The 24,353-nt window shown below is 44.2% G+C and overlaps 1 protein-coding gene across 2 annotated transcripts in view; it reads right to left on the reverse strand.

The window, feature by feature from the left end:
- Spf45 (splicing factor 45) overlaps positions 1-24,353 on the reverse strand; it is a 37,387-nt gene that overhangs the window by 732 nt on the left and 12,302 nt on the right. Inside the window, exons 4-9 of one of the 2 annotated variants that reach the window (XM_050174729.2) lie at positions 23,190-23,332; positions 22,546-22,634; positions 17,900-17,990; positions 13,812-13,966; positions 11,893-12,038; positions 3,869-4,040 (exon numbers count right to left, since the gene is read on the reverse strand). In XM_050174729.2, coding sequence (XP_050030686.1) covers positions 3,869-4,040; positions 11,893-12,038; positions 13,812-13,966; positions 17,900-17,990; positions 22,546-22,634; positions 23,190-23,332 — 796 coding nt within the window. Of the gene's footprint in view, positions 1-3,868; positions 4,041-11,892; positions 12,039-13,811; positions 13,967-17,899; positions 17,994-22,545; positions 22,635-23,189; positions 23,333-24,353 lie in introns of both variants that reach the window. The other variant, XM_050174728.3, reaches the window with a different exon arrangement.

Genomic DNA, 24,353 nt, shown 5'->3' on the forward strand with positions numbered 1-24,353 from the left:
TACACAGAAAAGACTTATTGCCCATCATGTTTGCTCAGATGGGTATTCGTATTGCTGCTGTTAGCTACACAATAGTGTGCATCCTGCCTTCATATGCTGCAGGCTTAGGATAACAGTGCCCTGTTATTTGGCCCTTTATGGTTGTTCAAAATTTTAGTTTTGAGTCTGCTAGGTTCACTTTCCGAATGGAAAGCCCACGACTGTCACCATGTACCCAAAACTGCGTTTTGGATACGAAAGAAAGGTGAGCACAAAAGTGATCAGGTGCATGTGTCAACTTCGTAACTTGCACAGTGCTTGTTACATTATGGTAAATGTAACAAACATACACGGAACCTGACGGTTTTTATGTCCTGTCTTTTTAATGCACATGAATGAGAGGCATTCGAGTACTCGTGACCGTGAAAAGAGAAAGTGGCATATGAGTAGCGTGCACAGAAGCATAGCTGTGCATCGATCAATGCCTCACTTGTGTCTACTTTTTTTTTTGTGTGTGCAATGTCGAGATAGTTGAACTGCTTAACTGTGTGATGCTCACACTCAGCTACACGAGAAGCATTGTTCAGTTGTTCCTAACAGAGCTGGTGCCCCTTTCAACAATGTCATACACGGATACGCAAGTTATTGCATGTTCTCTATTGACTGCGATGGAAAAAAAAGGATAAAAAAAGGAAAGGGTCTGTAAGTGCCAGAACATGCAAATTAATATGTAATGCTTCTACATCGCGAACACTGCAATGGCACACTAATTGGTTATGTTGCTCAGTGTGTTAGTTGTCTGTGTGGCTACAGCTTATACAGACCATCTTGCTCATACTTCGTGTCTAACACGTAAACGTGCGTAATGTACATAAGCGCTAGACTTCTTTTTGTGACTGTGAGCAGAGAGCAATAACAGAAAATCACTTTAATGTACTATTACCAATAAATTGCCACCAATAACTTGTGTTGCATATTTTATTGACAAAGCAAGGTAAAAATGTAGCATGAAATATGGTGGTAGCACGCAGCACAAACATGCTGCTCACCTTTTAAAATGTGAAGTACAACATACTAGATGTCTAGTGTTTTTCAGACACTTCCCCAAGGCCTCTAAAGTGGGTGTGAATATGCAGATACTGCAGAAAAAAAGCTTGGCTAATTGCAGTAGAGCAGGAGACGTTGAAGGGTGCTCTCGCTAAATTACCTCTGCGGTATAATTCTGTCATGTCAAATGTCATTGCATTAAAGGGGCCCTGAACCACCCCTCGGGCTTGGTGAAACATAGTACGCAGGTAGCATACGCTGTTGTGAACATCTCAGCCAAGTTCTGCTGTCGTATGAGGCCTGCGAAGCTCGCGAGCAGAGCGCGAAGTCACCTTTCTCTCAAACACCGTCATTTCAAAGACTCCATGATCCTCGCTCTTTTCTGTGTGCTCTATTTCGTCATAAAGCACACTCCAATACGCGGCTGCTATTGGTCGCTGTACTTGGCTACACCGCGGCTCTCTGAGGACAGCCGCATTTGGCTTACGTTTAGCGCGGCATAGGCACCAAATCGGAAATTTGAACTGCGCGCCACGGTGACGTCTCCGCTGTAGCCTTCGCAGTGCAAGGCATTGGAGGAGGAAGGGGAGCACAGCTGAGGCCATGTTTGATTGCCGATAACTCCGCTTCTGCTGAACGCATTGAAGTACTTTTTGCGGCAAAGTGGTTCTGAAATAGCCTATCTTCACTTCAAATGTCTTTCTCCACTTCGATAAAAAGTGGTTCAGGGCCCCTTTAAAGAAGATTAATTTACTGACTTGCGGAGAATACAAGACAGCTGCAGTGCTTTTGTAACCCGCAATCACGGGTGACTGGCAACCACAAACGTGCTTTGACCCGTTTTCATCTTTGCCACTCTTACAGTCCCCAGGCAGTGCTTTAAACACTAACTATCATCATCATAAAGAAACATGGTGGCCATCAGGCACTGAAAATTCTGGTCTACAACACAAACATTTTTCTTCTACTAATCAGCCTAAAACTGCATGCCTTGAGTACAACCAAAATGGTGAGAGGCACATTTTCCAGGGCAATTAATTTTATTCTCAGGAATGGGAGTAAGCCAATGTTGACCTTAACATGTTGTTTCATAAACAGACTTCTCCACTTAACTATAATGTATAGTGGTGCAGGACAGTGCTACACAATGGCAAGGGAGTTTCTATGGTAGCACTCATGGATCGTAAAAAGGTGATCAGTAGCAGCAATGCACAGAATGAATCAAAAGTTCGACAACTGGTTACAATGCATCATTTCAGTTTTTCTCAGCCTTTGGCTGTATGTAGTGCTGTGTTTTATTGTTTATTCATAACGCTCACAGGCTCCATTGGTGGTGAGGGAAGTTACACAAGAGCCATACGTAGCTGCCTAGTACAGTGCAGCACAGCAAAAGAATGAGACACTGTGAACTCAACTGTAAGCTGAGGGATAGCCTCAGAGTTTGGCACATTGTAGCCATTAAAATCAGAAGTAGTGGCATCTATGTGAACATTCAAAATTAAATTAAATTTGAACTGCGTGCCATGGTGGCGTTCAGTAGGTGAAGCGTTGTGTGCACCACTCCGTTTCGTTCGCCGCAGCCTTCACAGTGCAAGGCACTGAAGAAGGAGTGGGGGCATCGCAAAGGGTATCACAGGCGATCTTTGACTGCCAATAACTCTCCTTCTGCTGAATGCATTGAAGCACTTTTTGCTGTAAAGTACTTCTGAAATAGTCAGTTTTAATGTCAAATGCATCTATCGACTTCGATAAAAAGCTGTTCAGAACCCCTTTAAAAGGAATCTTCACCTCAAATATTCCTACATATTTGAAGTACAGAAACAGTCTTATTAAGACGAAAGACTTAAGTGGCTTGTTGCGATGGCTCATATCGGCAAAAAAGCTGCGTCTAGGCCAGTGAGAATCAGGAATGGCTCATACCCCCATAACCAAGCAAAGATGCAAGAAAGAGAGAACGAAAGAACCTTTAGGTAGTGCATTAGGTGCTCGCATGTGTCGTTGAGGAGGTCGACCTAAAGCGCCATATGTCTACTTCACACTGCGGCTTGTTACTTAGTGCAAGAAGCCTGACCCCTCCGATCGTATAACTTAATCCACTACCATGTGTGCAGCAGGCTTTCGCCTTGAAGTGTTACAGGAGTGTAACATGCTGCTGAATTTTTTATGTCAACCACAGAATTGACCTGAACAAAAAAATGAAATATAAGAAAATTGAAATTCTAATGACCTTGAGAATAAATCTTTTATTTAGGCTGTATACCTTCTGCAAAGACTGCTGAAAATCAGAAAACTTCAAGGAACTGATTCAACTTTTGCAACTTAAACTCAACAATATGTATACACTGGTGTAAGCAGCATTTCTTAGAACGTCTAAAAAACAAACTTAATATAACCTATACCAAGCAATGGTTTTTTGTAAACTGCACACTAACACTTAACATTCGTGAACTTTCAACACTCCAATTAAACATTACAGTTTCATTACACGGTTGCAGCCTTTAGTTTTGGTGTATAGTTGTCCTGTTGTAAATGTTGTGCTTCAATTGCCTTGCAACTTACCGAACTGCAGGTAAGGCCCAAGAAGTTTTGTTTGTCTTGTTGTTTGTGCTTTATTATTTTTCTCTTTCTCTCTTTTTTTTTTATTGCTTAGGCAAAAAAAATTGATCTGAAGTGTAAAAAAAAGAAACTAAAACCATATGCAGGTCAAAGCTTCCTTTCAAGAAGTCAAAATACTGAAACTAGCAAGCAAAGTGTAGCTGAATACTTCACAGAATATTTCTGGCATTTTCAAACTTCTGAAGCCTGCCTATACAGCTTCTACATTACCCAGAAGCCAGCTTACCTTTGATGGCAGATGCCATGCTCTTGAACTCAATAAAGATACGCACAGCATCTTCATCAGCAACGCCTGGCATTTCGTAGATGAGACATCGCACCACTTCTCCGTACTTAGAGCACTCCTCTTTTGTCTCTGGCTCAAGATCGTCATCGACCTCGCCAGGCCCCACCATATTCTGCATGTGGTAGCACAGTTGAAGCAATCAACACATGAGTAATCTTCACAGCAGGCAGTGTAACAGTCGTCAATGCAAATGCACATATGTGCTCTGATTGGGCACTTTATGACAAAATTGATATAATTTCCTCAGGAGTTTGCAGTGGGCACTAATAATGTGCCATTACTATGCACCCACAAATTTACTTTTGATTAATTACTTTAACAAACATTGCAGCTGCATAATTGAAGCTAGTCTATCCAAAGGGCCACATCCATTTATAGCTGCCAATAAACAGTAGAACCTCTTTGGTACATTATGGAAAAGAAATGCGAGAAAAAACCTGGGAAAACTTACAATCCAAAGTCACTAAAAAATTTGGCAGACTCAACTGTAGTTGACATCTACGTGATGTGAAGCATTGTGCAAATCATTACAGCAAGAGGCACAGAAGTACGCTGAGTTGGTGGGGCTGAGCAGCCCATGACCCATGTTGTTGTTTTTGCGGCTTCCGCAAGCTTACGTTTGCACTCTTTGAATTCAGCGTGCATCAGCAGCTTTGAGCGGGGCAATTTGGCGACAAGTTTTGATCTGCCCACTTGGCGTGAATCGTTGCAGCACGAGACATCAGCGCATATCGAGCTGGTGAGGCCTGAGTAGCCCGAGATGTGCATTGTTATTTTCCTATTCTTAGTGTTTCAAGATGAACCAAAACGAAATTGAGCTGGTGGGCAACGCTGGAACACAATACTGCCAGAGCAAAACATGGCATTGTCTTCATGCCCCCTGCAGTGGGGAACGGTGGCACAATAGTTATAGCCTCTTAAAAGCGTGCAGCACGCTTCCAATGGTACACAACCATGCATGCTGTGACACATACAAGTGAAGATGCTTAACGCAGTCGGGTTGGCGGTGATAGCTGTGAATGCGGTGTGCGACAACTCGCAAGGAGATTTGCTGGTACCGAAACAGGAAATTGAGTGGGCACCAGCGGGCAAGTACTGTGGGGAAGCTGTTCCGGCAAGTGGCTACCATTATCGATTGTGGGCGCATTGCACTTTTTGTTGTTTACACGGAATCTAGTGGTTGGAAAATGTATGATACAATTGCAGTTTGGCGATGCACTGGATGTTGGTGCCAAAAGATTGTGTTTTCCGGGAACGTATCAACCGGTAAAGAAAAAGAGCGTAACTGTACTGGGTCATTTCTTGCGTTCTTCATCACGAACGTTGGTGCTGGGAAATTGCACGAAGCAGTATTATATCAAGAAGGTTCTACTGTATTTCTCGGACACTGAAGGGGGCTGCTGAAATGCCTGAATAACTTGACTGTTCCCCCCATACCCTTGCCCAAAAAAAGCAAACAAGATTCAAAGAAAAAATAAATTGTTTGTTTTTTGCAATCGCACCAGTATGGAAATTGATTTCAAGAGCTTTGCTCAGTTTGTGAATCAGTGAAGAACTCGATATTACGTAGTGGTTGAGGACATTTCAAGTTCACCTGTTGCATGGCCTGATGTGTAGTTAACGTACTTTTGCGCTGCCATGTAATGTTAAAGCCACATGCAACCTTGATTGCATGACATTAGAGGTTTAGGCTGTGTTGCATGAACTCAGTTCAGAGCTTTCTGCCTACATGCGAACTCGCCCCATTCCATGCAATAAGTGTATAGACAAACTTTGTAGGTCTGTTTGCAGCAGTTGCCAGCTGGTTGCCCGGGGACTCACACATCATTTCCATGGCGTTAGCCGTGTGCATGATGTCAAGCCCAGTCACTAATAAGCCACTTGTAGGAACATATTATCAGCAAGCTTCCAGTCACAGCGTGCCACCCACCAACACACTAAGGAGTTAGGCTTACCAAGTGTTGTATTGTTGGGAATCGACTGCCATAGTTGAGTGTTGCCTTGTAAATAAAAAAGTTAGTCCTGCCTCACCAGTGAATGCAAGGTCACAAGAACAATCTGAATGGTGCAACTTTGTTTACAAGTGCCATTTCTGCAACATATTTCATGTGGATAATGTCTGAAAAATTGAGTGAGGCACCTACCAAAATTTTGGTTGCCATTATGCATTGGCTATGTGGACAAGATGGCAATGTCACTGAACTGTCTGAAGAATCAAGCTGGTGTTATAAACCAAACATCTGAAAAAATGGCTGACGAATGTCGTAGGAAAACATACAACTAGCTCCAGTTTTGAGATATGCCCCTAAATACTTGTGCAGAAAAGCACTGATGATTCATGCATAGTTTTCTGTGTGCACTGCAGGACAAAGCTATTTTGTGTATTCCATGACAGGGTGTCCAAATGCTTTTCACAACAGAGTGACCTGGATACAGTGGCTGTGTGAAGGTGGACACTAAGGCCACCATAAATGACAGTCTAGTCTAGGGGTGGGCGAATATTTGAAGTTTTGAATACGAATAGAATATTTCACGCTAACAATTCATATTCATATTTGAAAATGAACTATTTGGTATTTTTGAATATCTAAACTAACCAGATTTTTTGCAAGAAATGACTGTTAAAGTATGGTTACTCTCCTCTGTCTGCTAGGCAAAGTACAGTTAAACCTCTATATAACAAAGTCGGTGAAATTGTCAATTTTCTTCGTTATAATTTTAGTTATAATGAAATTCAATATTTTATGCAAATAAGTAAAGTCATTGATGAATTCTTCTTACAAAGAAGGGTCCGAAACATTTTCCGAATTATCAGGCGATTGAAAAAAAATGTCTGAATGAGAACAACGATTATTTAGTTGAATTTGAGTCAGTGACGAAAGATACGGTTTCATACCACGTTGACAATATCGTCACATCAGCAGCACGAGGGAAAGCCAGTCACACTTTTGCGTCCACTCCACCCCTGTGGCTAATAGTGTCACCTGCACTGCGACGACGCTTATCATGAAATGCATCAGCAGTGGGAGCGAATGCTTTGTCTGCTTCTCACTTCAACGCATCTCTATAGCTGGAAGACGGCACAATGCTGCACCATCTCAGCTCGCCCATGCAGCAGACTACCTTTAAAACAAAGTGCTCGAGCTGAGTATGAGCTCAGCCGCTCCCCCTTCCGCCCTCGAGAGAAGTGGTTCTTGTGGGAAAGGAGGGAAGGCTGGCACTGTCTTCTGCAACCCATGCGGGAGCATGGGTTGCAACGCCAGCAGGGTGGGGAAGATGGGATTAAAAGAAAGAGAGGGTAGGAGGGAGAAAGGTAGAGGGTCGTCCCAGCAGCACCTCGTTACAGAGAGGTCGCTCCCCTCTCCCCTTTTCCCCTTGCTCGCGTGGGAAGGCAGCGCTCATCAAGCCTCCATCCTTATCAGCTCACTCTTGCACCGAAAGCATACAGTGCGCAGGATGTGATAGGATCTTATCGCACTTGGACTTTATATGGAACGTGACGCTGCTCCACTGCAATCACGTGGCACGCGATTTGAGAGGCGTGTTCACAAGCAGCCGCATGTAATTCAACCATTTGACCATCTGCATTCGCGGAAGTTTCTATTTAATGTCTCCGTATTCCTTCACAACAGCAGTGAAATCTTGCTATAGTAGTAAAACCATGTATATTGAGGTTCAAAATATACGGTGTTCTATGAACAAAGAGGTTTAAAAGTTAAGTACAGTAGACTTCCATTTATTCGATGCCGAGTGAAGGTCCCGATTGAAGGTCCTGGCTGGCGCCCGTGCATTTCTATGCGTCCAAAATTTCGTTATTTCGATCCTAAAATTGGCCTTCGCCTGATAATTCAGACTTGCCAGTCAGCATGCACGCATGCACCTGACCCCTATGGTGACCCAATTATTGGTAATGTCTGTCTTGGTGGAGCTTAGGGGACATCGAATGCGTTGAACACATGTCGTCACCCGTCAAAAACAGCTATCTTCGACCAGCCCTAGAAAGATTTTCAAGCAATAACCACAGCTCACAAATGTCAGATTACGGTATTTACCTCCAATTCTAACGTGCACCTTTTTTCATATTTTTTTATTAAGGAGAATTGGGGCAGAAATTGCCTGCAAAGTGCAATCTATTTTTCTTATTTTCTTGTGCTGCCCTCTGCCGCTCCACCTCTGAAAACGTTTTGGAAGGGTGCCGGGGCTTTCACCAGTTGATTTGTGTACCTGTGTCCTTGTTGAGTGTCCGTCGGTCGTGCCTTTCATGGATCGCAAATAATTATTAATGGCTTCCCCAGGGCGGCATGTTGTCCCTGGAAACCGTGTAGAACTTACTGACTACTGCGTGAGCAGGCCTGGGTGCCCTGTTGTGTTAACAGTGCGGCCGATAAAGGCACGCAGAGTTCTGTCTCGAGGCGCAGCTGCCTTGGAGTTAGCTGTCGCTGATTTCTGCACTAGCACCTCGTTTTTTAAAATTCTTTTTGTACATTCTTTAGACATTTTGCATACTCAAGAAGTCTTCGAGCACAGCCTTCTGTGTCGGATTTACCAAAGCGGTGCACTTGTTTACATAGACATCCACAACCACGGACCGTTGTTAGCGTCAAATATTTGGGGAAAGGAGCATCACTGATATGAAATAATGACAAAACGTAGTAAAATACATATCAGCACATACGAGTCATGTTGTTCCACCCTGAGACGAGTCAATATGAGCAGCCAAGCCACCTAAACAACGTCAACCATGATCCAGACAAATATACTGCGGGCTCTTAATTTATTACTTATTCTCTCTTTTCTTTAACTCCATCATACCTTCCGTTTGTGCATGTCATAAATCATTGCTAGAGAAAACTGTACTCGCATAATCACTCACTTATAGGTTGTGTTCTCTTGCGAAAACGAGGATGCCATTGCTGACACTATTGGTAACTGAGCGAGGCAGTCGTTTATGCCTGCTGTACTGAATGCACCATCTCTTGTTTACCGTTTGACGTAGAGGTAAACAGTGCATCTCGTGAATTAAGAAATGTGTCAGCATACCAACATGTACAGACTCGCCCATCTATGTAGCGAATGCAACCAGCAACCTACGTGAACGGTGAGTAGAGGTATTCTGTGGTACAGATGTTGGCATAGCTCTACATTGCCAGTTATTGTGTATGCGCTGTATGAAGTGAAGAGTATGGTATAGTAGTTGGAGAAGACAGTTTGGCTAGTTGGCGCTCATTACGGACTTCAGGCGTATGGCATCGGCCTCACCGGGTGATGTGAACGATACCAGGTGCATCCGGTGCCAGTTCCATACATGCACAATTTGTCGCACCACCTCAAGAGGGTAGCAAGTAAGTGTGGTGTTCCAGTCATTTTCTCGGCGCCACAGAAACTGTTGAAAATGTGCCACATGGGAAATGAAGGTCAACATACTGATGCCCGTTTGAAAAAACGTGCCACGCGCTTTGTTGACTGCCATCTCTCTACAAAGCGGCAAGTGCTATATTCGCCAAATGGGTCAACCGACCCGGCGGCCAAACGATCGCTTGCAGGAACATAGGGCAGCTGTCGGTGCCTTAGCGGCTGGTGGCTATCGGGCCGATCATTGCCGTACGTGCTCGTCCACCGCGCAGTTTCAAGGCACTCGTGTGCTCAGGCGGTTCCAGAGGCAGGTCGATAGGGAAATATTCGAAGTGTTTTGCATCAAAAAAGGAGGTGATAGGTGCATAAGCATCCCATCCGTGGCTCTCACCAAGAAAGAGTGTTCGCATATAAAAATTAACCTGTCCATCGATTTGTTCCAATAGCTCCTGTGTTAGAGTAGGGAAGGCGAAAAATGAATGTTCTTCCGTGCGTCAAGGTTCTGCACATCCCATGAATCCTATGTTTCTGTGTAGTAAAGATTTCAGTTGAAGTCTAGCGTTCTGTCCTGAGTGCTTCTTGCTGTCGTCCATTGTGCTTTTCGCGCTAGTTAATGATGTCTGAAGTCTGTAGTACCGTATAGAATCGTGTAAGGGCTGTACCCCAACTTGGCAGCCCAAAAATTTCGATAAAACATTTCCATCAGACAGGCAATCGCGTTTCGTGCCCCATTGCTGCACGCACGTCGGCGAATTTTCGCATGCTGTGCAGCCAGGCATGCGCTGCCACCAGCAAGTGAGCGCCAAGGCTGCAAGAAGACTTCGTCAACAATGGGATGTATTTAAATGTTGCCCGATCGTAATGCAAGGATTTTTTCATTAAATTTCCTAGCCATCAATGAAAGGTGACAATTTGTGGCACAGTCTGGACCACTGAGTGGTCCAGACGAAACCCTTGCCACTTTCTGTTTTGAAGTGGAGTTGCAGTCTTACGCTACGCACGTTTTCCCCACTGCACTGATGTCGAGCTGCCAGTGCAATTTGAATGCCATACACGACCCAAGTGGTTGCAGCAGAGCGTGTCCAAGCATTTATTTTCTTTTTGGGGGACTTTCCCCCAAGATCAGGCGGTGCATGTGACCCTTGTGAAATGTTCTGCGAGTAATCCACTAAGGTAGGGCGCATGTGCTGGTGTGCGCGGTGAAAAAGGCAGATTGGATACAAAACCAAGACTGCCTTCGTGGCGTTCGTATGCTTTACCGCATAACACAGATGCACTGCCAAGATGTTGATGCTAAAAACCGTGTGATGAAACTGACCTTGTGAAACCAGCTGCCACTGTGCAACACATGTTTCTTGCTAAGAAATAGGGTGTGCATTATATTTGCACTTTGTTCAAGAGCTTTAATGTAATTTGTAGAGTAGTTTTCTACTTTGCACACATAGAATGTTTGTACGTTTGATACGGGGGCATGTTAGACTTTGACAAATATTGCCGAATGAATCGACAGTGTGTTTTGACATTCTTTTTTTATGTGCAAGCATTCTTTGGCAAGTATACCAGCAAAATTGGTCTGTCACATGAAAAGTATAATGCCTTGTATCTGTACAAAAATCTATAATTTGTGACGTTAAGACATTTAATCGTAATAATAGTGTAGATGTAGAAGATTAGTCGCTTTCTAGTGGTAAGAATTGAAAAAAAAAAGAAAAGAAAAGAAACTGATCAGAGAGAACACCCGCATGATCTGATTTATGCATACCCATAGGGATACATAGGGCTCCATAGAAAATGCATGGAAAAGCCTATAGCAGGGGTGGGCCAACTTAACTTTGGGGGTCGGCCAGTGTAAACTTGTGGGTGGGCCAACTTAAATTTGGGGATGGGCCCACTTGAAATTTAGGGGTGGGCCAACTTAAATTTGGGGTATGCTTATGCATACTTAGACAAGTGGAGTTTCTGAATCCTTTTATGCATCTTGATTAATTCGACCCACTGGATAATTGGATAATTCAATCAGTTTCATTGGCCCCACCAGATTTTTCTTTGGTTTCATGGCAAGAGCTTACATACATGACAACCTGTGATTATTGCTGGTGGTTTGTCATTTAGTGTATTTGGAAGTCTAGTCATGTAGTAGTTTCATTTCTGACACTACATTTTCAGTGATATTTTCCTTGCCCACATGTAATAATCATACACAATTCCTTCAGCAGCTTTTCTTTTTTCCCACAACATGCAATCTTTTTTCGGTAACCATTTATTTAGCAGCAATAGTTTATTCAGCAGCTATGTATGTTTAGAATGCTTGCTTGCAATCCAGCTCTAAAGATGTTCAGAGGCTCTTCATGCAGTTTTTAATGACAATTAGTAAGTGTATGTTTAAAACTAATCCTAATTGTCTGTGACACTGAGCTGTCTATTTTTTTTCGCTAGCCAGTACAAGCGTGGTATCTAAATTATACCGAAATATAAATTCTTGCTTTATAAATAAGCGTCTGCATTCGACTATTCGATGTTCGACACTTACTATTCATGTTCAATTCGTCTTCAAAAAGTTTATATTCGGCTACTTCTAGAGTGGTCCTTTGCAAGCTTACCCTTACACTTACCCTCAAGAGGACCACCTTGGACGGGTTGCGCATCATGTCGGTGATGGATTCATTCTGCTGCTGTTGCTGCTGCTGTTGACTAATGCTGGAAGGAGGAGGGCCCATCAATGGAGGAGCCATTGGAGGCACTGGTGGGGGCAGAGGATCTGCATAAATCAGAGCAGCACACACTGAACGCAGCCCTAGTGTATGTCCCAATTTCACTCTATTGACACCTGCCATTACCCCACAATGTGACGCAGTGTTCAAGCAAGGGGACACAAACACCTGCCATGGTGGCTTAGTGGACATGCAGTTGAGAATAGCCACTTTGCTGAACAATTGCTTCAGTAGAACTGCTTTCTGCTGTTGAGCACAAGGTTGAATTCCCGGTAATCGTGACCACATTTTGACGGGGGATGGATGCAAAAACACTCGCAGATTTAAGTTTGAATGCACATTGAAGGACAAAAGTGGCTCAAATCAATCCAAAGCCCAAACTAAAGTATTTCTCTCTCCACTATTACATGTCTCAAAGCACCTATATTGTTTTGGGACATTAAAATAAATAAATAAATGAATGAATGAATGAATGAATGAAACCTAGAAGGAAAGTATGAAGTCCAGATGGCACCAAAGAGTATGTTGTCCTCTGCCAAGTCCTCTGCCACTTGAAATAAAAAAAAGTGTGTGTGTGTGGGGGGGATAATTGAAGACAGTATGTCCTTTCGTCAATTTCAATCAGACAAGAAGACAAAAAGAGATATGTTGTCTATACATTGATGCGACACAATCCAACACTGCAACAGTAAATAACAGAAGTCATGTTTTGCTGGGTGCCACTGCTCTAAAAAAAAATGAAGTGTGGCACATAGAGGACGGCACACTCCTGAAAATACAGTCAGCTTCAGAAAATTCGACCTTGGTGAGACCGAGACCAACAGAACTGACCAAATTATACAGTGGGTTGAATTAAGAACTATGCAGAAAAAACATCCTAACACTACTGCCTTCATGTGGCAGTACTTACCCAATTCTCCCATGCACCCAGTTTTTATGTGCACCCAAACCTAACATGCGCCCTCTCTCTCTTCCTTTCTGGATATCAGAAATAAATGAAATCTGTAGAGTTTACCTTCACAGAATGGAAATTTATTTATATTTAATGTCCCTCATCACCAATCTTGGCCCACTGTTTATTACTCTGTGAATCACTACATGCCACCCTTCTTGCGGTCCACTGCATTTGATATTCTATACTTCTGTAACGACTCTGTAACAATCGCAAATGGTATGATGCCCCTTACCTAGACTAATCGCTTAGTCAGTTAATCCTGCAATGCGTGGCACCTCCACGCTCAAAACACGTTACGAGACCCTGCTGCTGCTAGCTTAGCAAGTAAATTAACTTACCGTTGAACAAGCTTTCGTAATTACTAATGATTGTCTGTATGCTGCGATTTTCACTTCGAGAAATCAGCGAAAGGCATGCCTTAAAATTGCAATTTTCGGCAAGAGATAATGTGTCATCAACACATTCACTGTGCCCTGGTACTACCAAGACATGCTGCAGCCATATGGTAACAATTGGGGCAACGATTGTGGCCATGCGCATCTGCTCTGAGCAGCCGAATTCTAATTAACAGGTGAAGGTCAATTTCAGGATTTAAATAACGAAGGTCTGGCTGACAGAAACATACAGGTGCCAACCAGGACCTTTGTACAGGATGAAATTAAACGAAAAATTAACGGAAGTCTACTGTAGCTCTTAGGAACCGGTGAGAAGTGGTACCAACATTAATTCCTTCTGCGGGGGAAATACAATAAAGTTGGACTTAATATATTTGTTTTTTACAGCACGACAAGCATGAACATTGGGATTGCCTCCACAGACGGTATACACACAGTAAGCGCAAGGTACTGCCCCCATGACGCCTCACCTTTTGCGATGTCCTTCTCGTGAATGATTTTACCACCACGCTTGCTCGTCTTTTCCACCTGCAGTGCCTGGCTCATGCCCTGCTCCTGCTTGCCCAAGCCCTGGCCCGCCTTGTAGCCGTAGCGAGCCATGATGCGTTGAGCAACTGATCCGGACCTGCATTTGCACCCCAATGCAATGCACATACATTTAGCTTGCTGCATGAGCTTGCCTGGCAGTCAGAGTGTTCCCGTCAGGACCCTTACGTCGCAGCAAGTGCATTTACCCTCGCATCGAAAGGCTTAGTGGGAGACTACAAAGAAAACAAAGTCTATATTTCTGTTTGTAGTACTTGACATTCCCACTCCTTTCTGTGTAATGCCCTATTCAAATATATAAATAAATTAAGTAAATTACTAATAATTTACTAGCAATGACTAGTAAATTACCCTTCTACAATAAGAGAAAATGCCGCTGTTACCATGAGAGTAGCCTTGGCAAGCCAGAAAAGATGCAAAAATGAAAGACAGGTGGCGACACCACCTTGAATCTTCTACTCCATGATGTTATAGATATTTATGTCATTGTCTTGCGCCTAGTTAGCTTTCTATTAATAAGGATAGATTCAAACACTTCTAACTTAACATTGCAATAGAAACAGATAAAGGTAATTTCTATACTGCGATCAATACAGCGCCAAAGGCAGACAAAACTAAAATACACGAAGTTTTCGTGGTACCATTAGCTTGCTCACATCGGTTTTATGAAACTCCTGTTAAAAAACACAGCTGCCTTTTGTCAGAGGTAAAAGTGGCCTGAAGTGTTTTGTAGCAGCAAAATTGGCACTTTGGAGCAGTAATTCGCATAGAAAACACTGAGTAATCTCACAGAAGGCACATGAAGTCAGGTAAATAATACTAGAACAACATCAGATCAAATAAAAAAAATAAAACACCCCCATACAGGGAGCTCACAATACGTAACTCACAATGAAGATATTTATTTGCTCACTGTCACAAATTTCTGAACAGTCATTAGTACTAATGCTTGTAATGGGTATGTTTGCCATAGAGATGCGTTCTTTTTGAGGCGTAAGGGCCTGTGGTTCAATGTTATTAATCAGGTATTAAGTGTTGCTTGTCAGTGTCATGTCAATTTAAAGAAACAGCTATTTTACACACTAATACACCCTCGTCTACACTATTCCCTTCTGGTCTGGGGATGGATGGATGGGTGGAAAACTTTATTTGGTCCTGCAAGTAGTGATAATTCACCACTAAGCGGGCCGCTCCCACGTCGGGACCGGAAGGCCAAGCCTCACGGCCACGTCATGAGCCTGCTGGACAGCCCAGAATTGTTCATCCAGGTCCGGGCTGCGAAGTGCAGCCTCCCACCTGGACGCATCCTTGATCGCCGAGTCTTCTATTCTTTCGCAAGACCAGAGCATGTGTTTGAGCGTGGCTACTACTACCAAAACTAACCTTATGTCACTATATAGGCAGCAAAAAAGAGCCGTAGGGGCAGTTTGTAACCTACCTGTTCTTGCACATACTAAACCGCTTTTTGATAAGCTTGGCATACTCCATATAGACCACCTGTTTTTGCATAAACTATCGCTCGAGACGTTCCGTCTCCGTCAAGCTGATCACATACAGTTTAATCAGACCTTCACCACCAAAGAAACTCCGTATAATCTCAGACATGACCCAATCTCTATACCGCTTACTAGCACGAACTACGGGAAACAGGCATTACACTTTCAAATATCGACGTTACTAAACAATAATCCCACAAACCTGGAACAATTACAAACCTCGAAATCAAGCTTGAGGTTCAAGAAATCTGTTAAAACGTATTTTCTTCGGTGCTTTATTGTATAATTTCCCTATGTACCTCAATGTTGTTGTTTTGTTTTTATTTTTTAACATGTTCTGATTGACATTCGAATTGTTTATCGTTTTGATATGTTATCATAGTTTGAAAATTGTAACACTTGTTGTGCTGTTGTTTGCTGCAGAGTGTCAACATACTTTGGGTGGTGCAGCCTTTGTCAGTCAAGAATACTGCCTTTTGCTACAGCACCTGAGACAGCTGTATGTCTCAAACAACAAATAAATGAAATGAAATGAAATGAAAAATGTCGTAGACATTCTAGTAGAAGATCTTGTATAGCCTCATTCGCGTGGTCACAGGTGTATTGTGGACTACAGATATATATCCTGTGGAAAACTTTGTGAATGCGGTTGCAAGCCACAAACCATGAGTGTTTGAAAGGATCTGCTTGCATCCAATTCTCGAGGGATTTTGAATTCAAGGGAAGGCTGAGTGTGAAATAATTCTGAAGATATTAAATTCTGATCAAACAGTTGTCACTCTGCAACTACAGGCTCAAATCTAGCATTGGTTGGTTTTCCTTGCTCCATTCATTAATTTGACACTTGGAGAGTTCAGGCTTTTCTTCCCCTTTTTGTGAAATTGGATAAAATGAGATCTTATACTAATACGTACAATTAACCTAAAAATCTTTACTTTTGCTCATTTTCCAATGGCCAAGCTAGACTATGCACTAAGAACATGTACTTCCCCATAAGCTTTTTACAGCTAAGATGGATCAGATTGGATTGTATTTACGGTATATGCTAAACACAAGCACATGGCTACAGTGTTGTGGTTGCACCTGAAGGCACGCATCCCACTAAATGCAGCGATTTTATGAGCTGTGCAAGAGACAATGTGTCGCCACGTGATTTGTTGCAGCCTGATGTTTTGATGCAGGATGGAGCAATTGGCGCAGTGCTTCCACCCATGATCTTGTAAAACCCTGTACTATATAGTACGAAATCTGTCCACTCTAAACTGTACTATAAGGTGCCATTCACAGAATGGTGTTTGTATTGTTATGGTTATTGCAAAATTACACCGTGGCAATATGTTTTTGCTCAGAGTTACAGCACTGCAATCACAATGCTTCAATTCTTTTTTATTCATACACTGTCAACAACTTTTTCAATGTAGTTCAAGGCATGCTCACAAAAGTTTCCAAAATTCGCCTTCTTTCTTTTGAATGCAGTCAATTTAATTTGAATTGACTCAATCATTGTGCAATGGGACTGTTTCTGCATTTCATGTGTGCAGTAAAACCTCGTTAATTTGGATTTCACGGGACCGAAAAAAATGTATGAGATAACCGAATGTCAAATTATCGAGAGTATCAAGAAAACAATAAACAAATGGTTACTATGTCAACAAGCTTTTATTTACTGAATGAATCAGCAAATCATGCTTCTAAATTGCACAAAAGCAGATCGGAACTGCAATTCTCGTCGTCTGGTGACTGATTAGCACTCGCAGCGGCGAAAGCCTCGCAACTTCCTTCACAGCGCGGCTGCGGCGCATGTCTTCATCTGAGACGCTCTTCACTATCGCGTGCACATCCCTATTATTTTTTCGCCAATAAACAGATTGTCTGTTCATCGTGCTGTAACTGGTGCTCTTCATCCTTGACAGCTTTGCACAGAGTCAAAACTAAACTACTGCTTGCCACAACCGCTGCAGACAAAACTGTGGTTGCTATCGAAGCGATCATGGATAGTGAATACGCAGTTATGAAGGTGCATGGCTGATGAAGTGTTACACACAGCAGCAAACGCAAGGATAAAGGATTTAAAGGCATAAATAGGGATGAAGCATTCTGGCATTGCTGTCATTCATCTATGATTTCCACTAATGACTATGGCGATGCAAACTCTGCTGCTTTGTTTTGGTTGGACGCTAGTGCAGTTTTTGCTGTTTTGTGCTGCACATTTGTGGTACTCCGTGCTCGTCGAGCTCCGACAGTTGTCCGGATGAATGAGAGTTTAATTGCGCTAAATAATACAAACGCCTGCCGGGACCAGAGGACAAGTCCGAATTATCCAATTTTCTGAATTAATGAGGGTCAAATTAACGAGGTTTTACTGTATTTGAATGTGCATGGCCCGAGCATAGGTTTTCTCCAATCTGTTGCTTCTTTTCCCTGCAAACATTTTAAGAATAAGGCCTTGCAACATGGCTATGCAGTTTTACAACACCACTTATTGGCACATGTCGGAGGAAGTTGAGGCCACATACCCAATGCCTGGTCTTGGACTGCCAGGGTCATCTCGGCCACCCGTGTCTTGGACAAGTGAAGGCGGTGGTGCAATTGCTGCTCCTGCTAAGCCTGCTGCAAAGCGAGAAAGACAAACGACGTTTGACATCAAAGGAAATCAATGGCACAGGGTAAGATGTGCTTCGTTAATTAGTTTAGAAGCTACATTTTTCAGATGGTTTCAGAAAGCTATAAGGTCAGTCCTTTTTGCTCTGTATGTGGTGTGGGGGTTCCACTCTGCGTGCGGCTAGGGCTGAAGGCGAGCTCCGGATCTAGCCCCACGCAGTCGCTTCGTGGTACTCCCAACCCGTAGCGCGGGATTCGCGGCTACGCCGGGTTCGGACGAATAAGGCAACCAGCGGTGTCAACGGTAACAACGTTTATTGCTATTAGCAATCGCGAACACTCGCAGAGGGACGTCCTCTCCGTAATAGTAATAAATAGTCTGGCCTCGTTGCCCGGGATAGTCAGGCAACGTGGTCACTCACGGGTAGCAGCAGGTACTCCAATCCGGCAGTCCAAGGGGTCGCGTCCCAAGAGCGGGAGTCTCCCCCGGTCGCGCGCTTTTATGCTTTTTTACCTTTTTGCGAGGGGAAGTCCTCCTCGCCCGCTGGATACGTTTCCCTTTCCCGTGAGCCGCGTGGGGGAAGAGGGGTACGCGCGTCATCGGAGCGACGGAGAAAGGGAGGGCGCGTAGTGCCTCTCTCCCATGTCTACGCCGGCCTGTCCCGTCGCCATGTGCGAACGGGACGCCGCGGGCACGCGGGAGGAAATGGAGGCGGGTGCTCCCCACAGTGGAAACAATGAAAAGAAAGAAAATACAGAAACTGCCAATCCATGTGGACATAAGTGACACCTGCTACTTCCGTCTGCCTTAGCAGCTGCCCTTCGGTACCAGCTGATAACATATCCCTCCAATGCTACGTGGCAAGCCATGCAAACTGAAGAAAAAAATGCATCTCCATTACACCCTGTAAAAGTACAGCGAAGCTGCTGCCAATGTTATACAAGCACAAACCAACGTTAGACAAGTTGAAAAAGCCCCCGCCATCTGCCATTATGTTGCACCGATTAACGTCAACCCACACGCCACCAACTGAAGGTGTGCTCTGTCTAGTGGCATCAGCCCATACGCTCCCTTTTCCAGCAGGCGTTTGAGGTCTGTCTGAGTGGCCGCAGCCGCTAGGTGGTGCTACTGTTTTTGGACAGTGTTTGCCATAATGTCAATTACGGTCTCAGCACACACTGTGTGACAGATGCAACAGGCAGAGTGCCCACGCATCAAGGACTAATACATTGTGTGCACATGTATGGCATACATACACGCCTGTGTGCAGAAGTGCAGCATACATCATCATTCTTCTAGGCCCTCCGCCAAGTGCAAGTGCCTTGTTGAACTAATTGAACTTTTCAAAGTAAACAAGAAAACAAATTCTGTTATATGGAAACTCAAACACAAAGCCCTTTTCCCATTGCCATTTGAGGTCTGTCTGAGTGGCTGTGGCCGCTAGGTGGCAGTACTGTTTTTGGATGAGCACTAGCCGACAAAAAATTCCAACCAACTAGAGGCTAACAGCTTCGCTGTAAAAAAGGAAAACAAGATTGAAAACGAGATTGGCGAGGGTTCTGTAAGCATTGAAGTATTGACATAAAGCACTCAGAATGTTTCTCAATGGAGGGAAATAAGCTTCATGTTTTAGTTGTGGATGTTTGCCAAAGTAGCTTTATCAGGTTACTTCACAGTCACAAATATTTTGCTCTGTTACTGGCACCTTTGAGTGGTCACTTTGCAGCGCTTCAACAGCACTACAACGGTCATGGAAAGGAGGACCAATGATGTAATGATGGAAGGGATGACCAAAAATAAGTGGGCCGAACAGTGACAACTAAGTTTCATCTATCTTTATCTTTCATCTTTGTTTCTTTTGTCCATCCATGTTCAAAGTGACACTGCTCTTCACAATCAGTGACAACCATGCTTTATCATACTTTAAATTCTTTATTCATTATTGGAGTAAAGTTTATTTCTTGTGCTTCCTATTAAGCAATTTGAACAGCCAGTCAAAGATGCCGCAAGTTTCTTACCCTCATGTTGAAACTGCAGTCTTTCTGACACTGTATTTGATGCTTAGGAGCAGCAGCATAGAGGAAACACAAGAAAATTTGCTCACAATTGCTTAGAGGGGTCCTGAATCACCTCTCGGGCTAAGTGAAAAAACACATTCCGTGGATAGCATGAGCTGCTGTGAACATCTCAGCCAAATCTTGCGCTCGTGTGCAGCACATGTGGCTCACAAGTGGAGCGCAAAGTCACTTTTTTCTAAAAAAACTCTCTTTTCAACAGAGGCCTTTTGCTTGGCCATTTCAGCTGCCAGTGGCTGCCCTTTGACGTCAAAGGGCAGATTCCCATAGAGCGCTGCTATTGGCCGATAGTTGACATCAATCAAGAAGCCTGTTTGGATCAGCGCACTTCTTCCAGCAGTTGCTATGTATAGCAGTTGTCGTAGTGAATGAAATAGGCTGAATTAGAGTATACCATAATGTACTCTGAATTAAGCCAAAATCTGCTTCAAATTTGGATAAGGATTATGCACCTTGAAAAGAAACCAACTATCGTCAGCTCACGCTTGGCTGCGCTCGTCCATGTAGGAATGAAACTTTGGCCGCACTGTTTATTGGTGTTGTAGCTACCAGGGCTTGCTATATTTTATCAATCTTGAACAGCCAACTAGCCTCGAAGCACGTGAAACTTAAACTCCACACAACACATAAGCTGTGCCTGTCACGCCTCGCAAGGAATGGCGGTTAGCATCTACAAGGGACGCGTGCTCACTTTCAGGCAGCTCCTAGCTACATGTGCTTTATGTTAAGCTATTGATAATACTTCAGAATGCACAATATGGATTTGCCTACTATCTGTGCAGGACAAAGCCGGTCTGCCCCATGTAGCACGCCCAGACAGGAGCATGTGAGCGTGCATTCAAGCCCTGTGTGGCAGTTGCGCATTGCTGTGCCTGCTGCGTAGTGTAAATATACTGTGGCCATAGGTGGGGTACCACCACTCTACCACTACTGGCGCCACCACGCTGCCCTGCTCCTTCAAAACAAAAGACATTGAGGGCAAATGGTAAAGGTAACCACTGCACTCCCAGTATGTATGCTTATACTATGTCTCTCTGAAAAATTATTTCGGTGATGTATTCCTGGGAGGTACATACTCGTTTCAAGGTGTTTTCGAGGCTTCAAAAAACAGTGGTTAAGGGCCCCTTTAAAGTGGTCCTAAATCCTAAACCATCTCTCAGGCTTGGTGAAAAAATGCAGTCCGCGGCTAACATACGCTGTTGTGAATATCTCAGTCACATTTTGCAGTCATGTGCAGCGCGTGGAACTTGCAACCAGAGCACTAAGTCACCTTTTTCTCAGACACTCTTTTCAACAGAAATCTTCTCCTCACTCTTTTCGGGCTGCTACATTTTGTCATATAGCAGATTCCCACAGGCGTCTGCTATTAGCCAGTAGTTTACAGCAATCAAGAAGCGTGTTTGGATCAGTGCACTTCTTCCTACTGTTACTGTGTACGTTTATTGATGCAATTTAATAAATAGACTGAATTAAGCAAAAATCTGCATTTCAAATGTCGATAAGAATTACGTACTTCTGGTAGGATGAGTATCGTACCATCACCAACTATTGTCTGCTAACGCTTGGCCGCCCCCATAGGAACTTTGGCCATACTGCTCATCAGTGTCATGGCCGTCGGGTCTCGCTAATTTCTAATAGTTTTGAACACTCAACAAGCCTGTCACCATGTGAAACTTAAGGTCAGAACAGACGTACGCTCAACAGTGCGCGCTCACTCCGGGCCGCTCCTGTCTGGACCCCTTGGCAGACTTCGCTTCATACTGAACTATTGCGCAAAATGCACAGTTTGGGTGTGGCTACTATCCGTTGGCCAAGCTGGTGCAGGACAAAGCTGGTCTGCACTGCATAGCATGGCCTGACTGGAGCACATGAGCGTGAGCACGCTCTCAAGCCCTGCCATGCATAAAGCAAATGCTACGCATACGCGCTTTTTCATCTAGCTGCGGTTTGCTACGTAGCATAGATACCATGGCTGCCGTAGTGTGCCATAACAAGTCCGCTCGCTGAGGACAACTGCGCTTGCCGCGTCGTACGTGCCAAAATCAAAAATAGTAGCATCTACGTGCACATCCAAAATGAAATTTGAACTGCGCACCACGGTGATGTTCAGTACGCGGAGCGTTATGGGCATGCATCGCTCTGCCATAGCCTTTACAGTGCAAGAAATTGAAGAAGGAGTGGGAGCACCGTGAAGGGGATCATAGGCGACCTTTGATTGACAACGAAACTTGCTGAACACATTGAAGTACTTTTTGTGGCAAAGTTTTTTTGAAATAGTCCATTTTAAGTTCAAATACATTTCTTGACTTTGACAGAAGTGGTTCAGGACCCCTTTATACATATGACAAGCATCGCACCCATATTGGGCAATTAAATACTGCCATCATCTGCACTTCAACTGCGTCCACATTTAGCTTTTCCTTTTGGCACTGTTAAGCATTTAACTACAAGCCTGGCACCTATTTTACTTCCTGGGAAACCATACCTCTGGAAGGTCGAGGAGGGGAGGCATCGTCGATCGGAGGACGGTCCTTCTCACGGTCCCGATCCCGGTCCCCTTTGTCTCGCCGCTTCCTGGAGGAGGCACATTGAGCAAATTTTACGTGCTGGCAATGAAGTAAACAACAGGCACACAGGTGTAGACATGGACATAAAGGATTCACAAACCTATATGCATCTTTTTTTCACAAATGGTGCAGTCATATCTTTAATGGCAGACACAAAGAAACTGTGCCTATCGGAAAGGACACAAAACGGGACGAAAGACAATAGGAAGAAGCACACAGGACAGGCGCTGTCCTGTGTGACAGCAACCATCCTGATTGCTTCTTCCCCTTGTCACTTGTCCTTTCTTGTGCTGTTTCAAAAATAAACAAGAGATAACTCGCCTGATTGTCCATTTTGCTACTGGAAAATTTCACATGGATGAGACAGCGTATGTGTTCGTCCTTTCTATCAGCTTGATAAAGTTCACTGCAGTACAAAGGCTTCTGTCAGCCTTTGTCCGTGCCGCACATGGACTGAACACAATTTGCGCAAGGAGATTTCCTAGCCCATCTGATTCAATCGTGTTTCCCTTCCCTTGGCACATAGTATTTCCATCACAATAACAAAAAGATTTCCACCCACCTATCATCATGCTTGCGATCTTCCTTCTCTTTCCGCTCTCGACGTTCTTTGGTCAACTTCTCATAGTCGTTGGGCCACAGGGGGTCATACTCCAACCGGACATCCCAGTCTCCACCCAGCAGGGATGCTGTGTTGGGGCCTTCCTGTACACAGCACACCACCAGTACAATATTGGTACTCAGATGCGAGGGGTGCTACCACAAAGGCTGCATGTGGGAACAAAAAGATCTCATGAACTGCCCAGAAAATGTGATGGCAAAAACATACATATGTTTTTAACAACAGCATACCACCCTCGAATGAACGGCCTCACTGAACGCCTGAACCAAACGCTTACAGATGTGCTCTCTATGCATGTCTGTAAAAGCTTCTTCGTAAGTCCTCGTCGGCGTATAGGGGTCCAAACCCAAACACAGACACCGAGCTGGTACTCGACATACCGTCGCTGAAGGTTGCAGTGTCTGCTGTCGGTCCTCTGCTGGTCCTTGATACGCAGGTGGGCGAGCTGTCGGGCTACTTCGGCGTGCTGGAGATAGGTGGCGACGTCAAGATTGTCTTCGTCACAGACGTGCGGCAGCATGGCGTCGAGAGTATTCGCCGGATTCCTGCCGTAAACCAGCTTGAACAACATGATCTGTGTTATTTCTTGTGCTGCCGCGTGGTAAGCAAAGGTTACGTACGGCAGGACTGCGTTCCATGTCTTGTGCTCAATGTCGACGTACATTGCTAGCATGTCGGTGAGGGTTTTGTTCAGGCGCTCTGTGAGACCATTCGTCCGAGGGTGGTAGGCTGTTGTCCTCCTCTGGCTTGTCTGGCTGTATTGCAGAATGGCTTGGGTTAGCTCTGCTGTAAAGGCCATTCCTCTGTCGGTGATGAGAACTTCCGGGGCACCATGTCGCAGCAGGATGTTTTTGACAAAAAATTTTGCCGCTTCGGCTGCGCTACCTTTCGGCAACGCTTTAGTTTCAGCGAAGTGGGTGAGGTAGTCCGTCGCCACGATGATCCACTTATTTCCGGATGTTGACGTTAAAAACGGTCCCAACAAATCCATCCCGATGTGCTGAAAAGGTCGGCAAGGAGGCTTGATCGGCTGTAGTAATCCCACTTGCCTTGTCGGTGGTGTCTTGCGTCGCTGACAGTCTCGGCATGTCTTGACGTAACGGG

This window comes from Dermacentor andersoni, chromosome 9 (genome assembly GCF_023375885.2).
Source record: "Dermacentor andersoni chromosome 9, qqDerAnde1_hic_scaffold, whole genome shotgun sequence".
In the NCBI taxonomy this organism is placed as follows: domain Eukaryota; kingdom Metazoa; phylum Arthropoda; class Arachnida; order Ixodida; family Ixodidae; genus Dermacentor; species Dermacentor andersoni.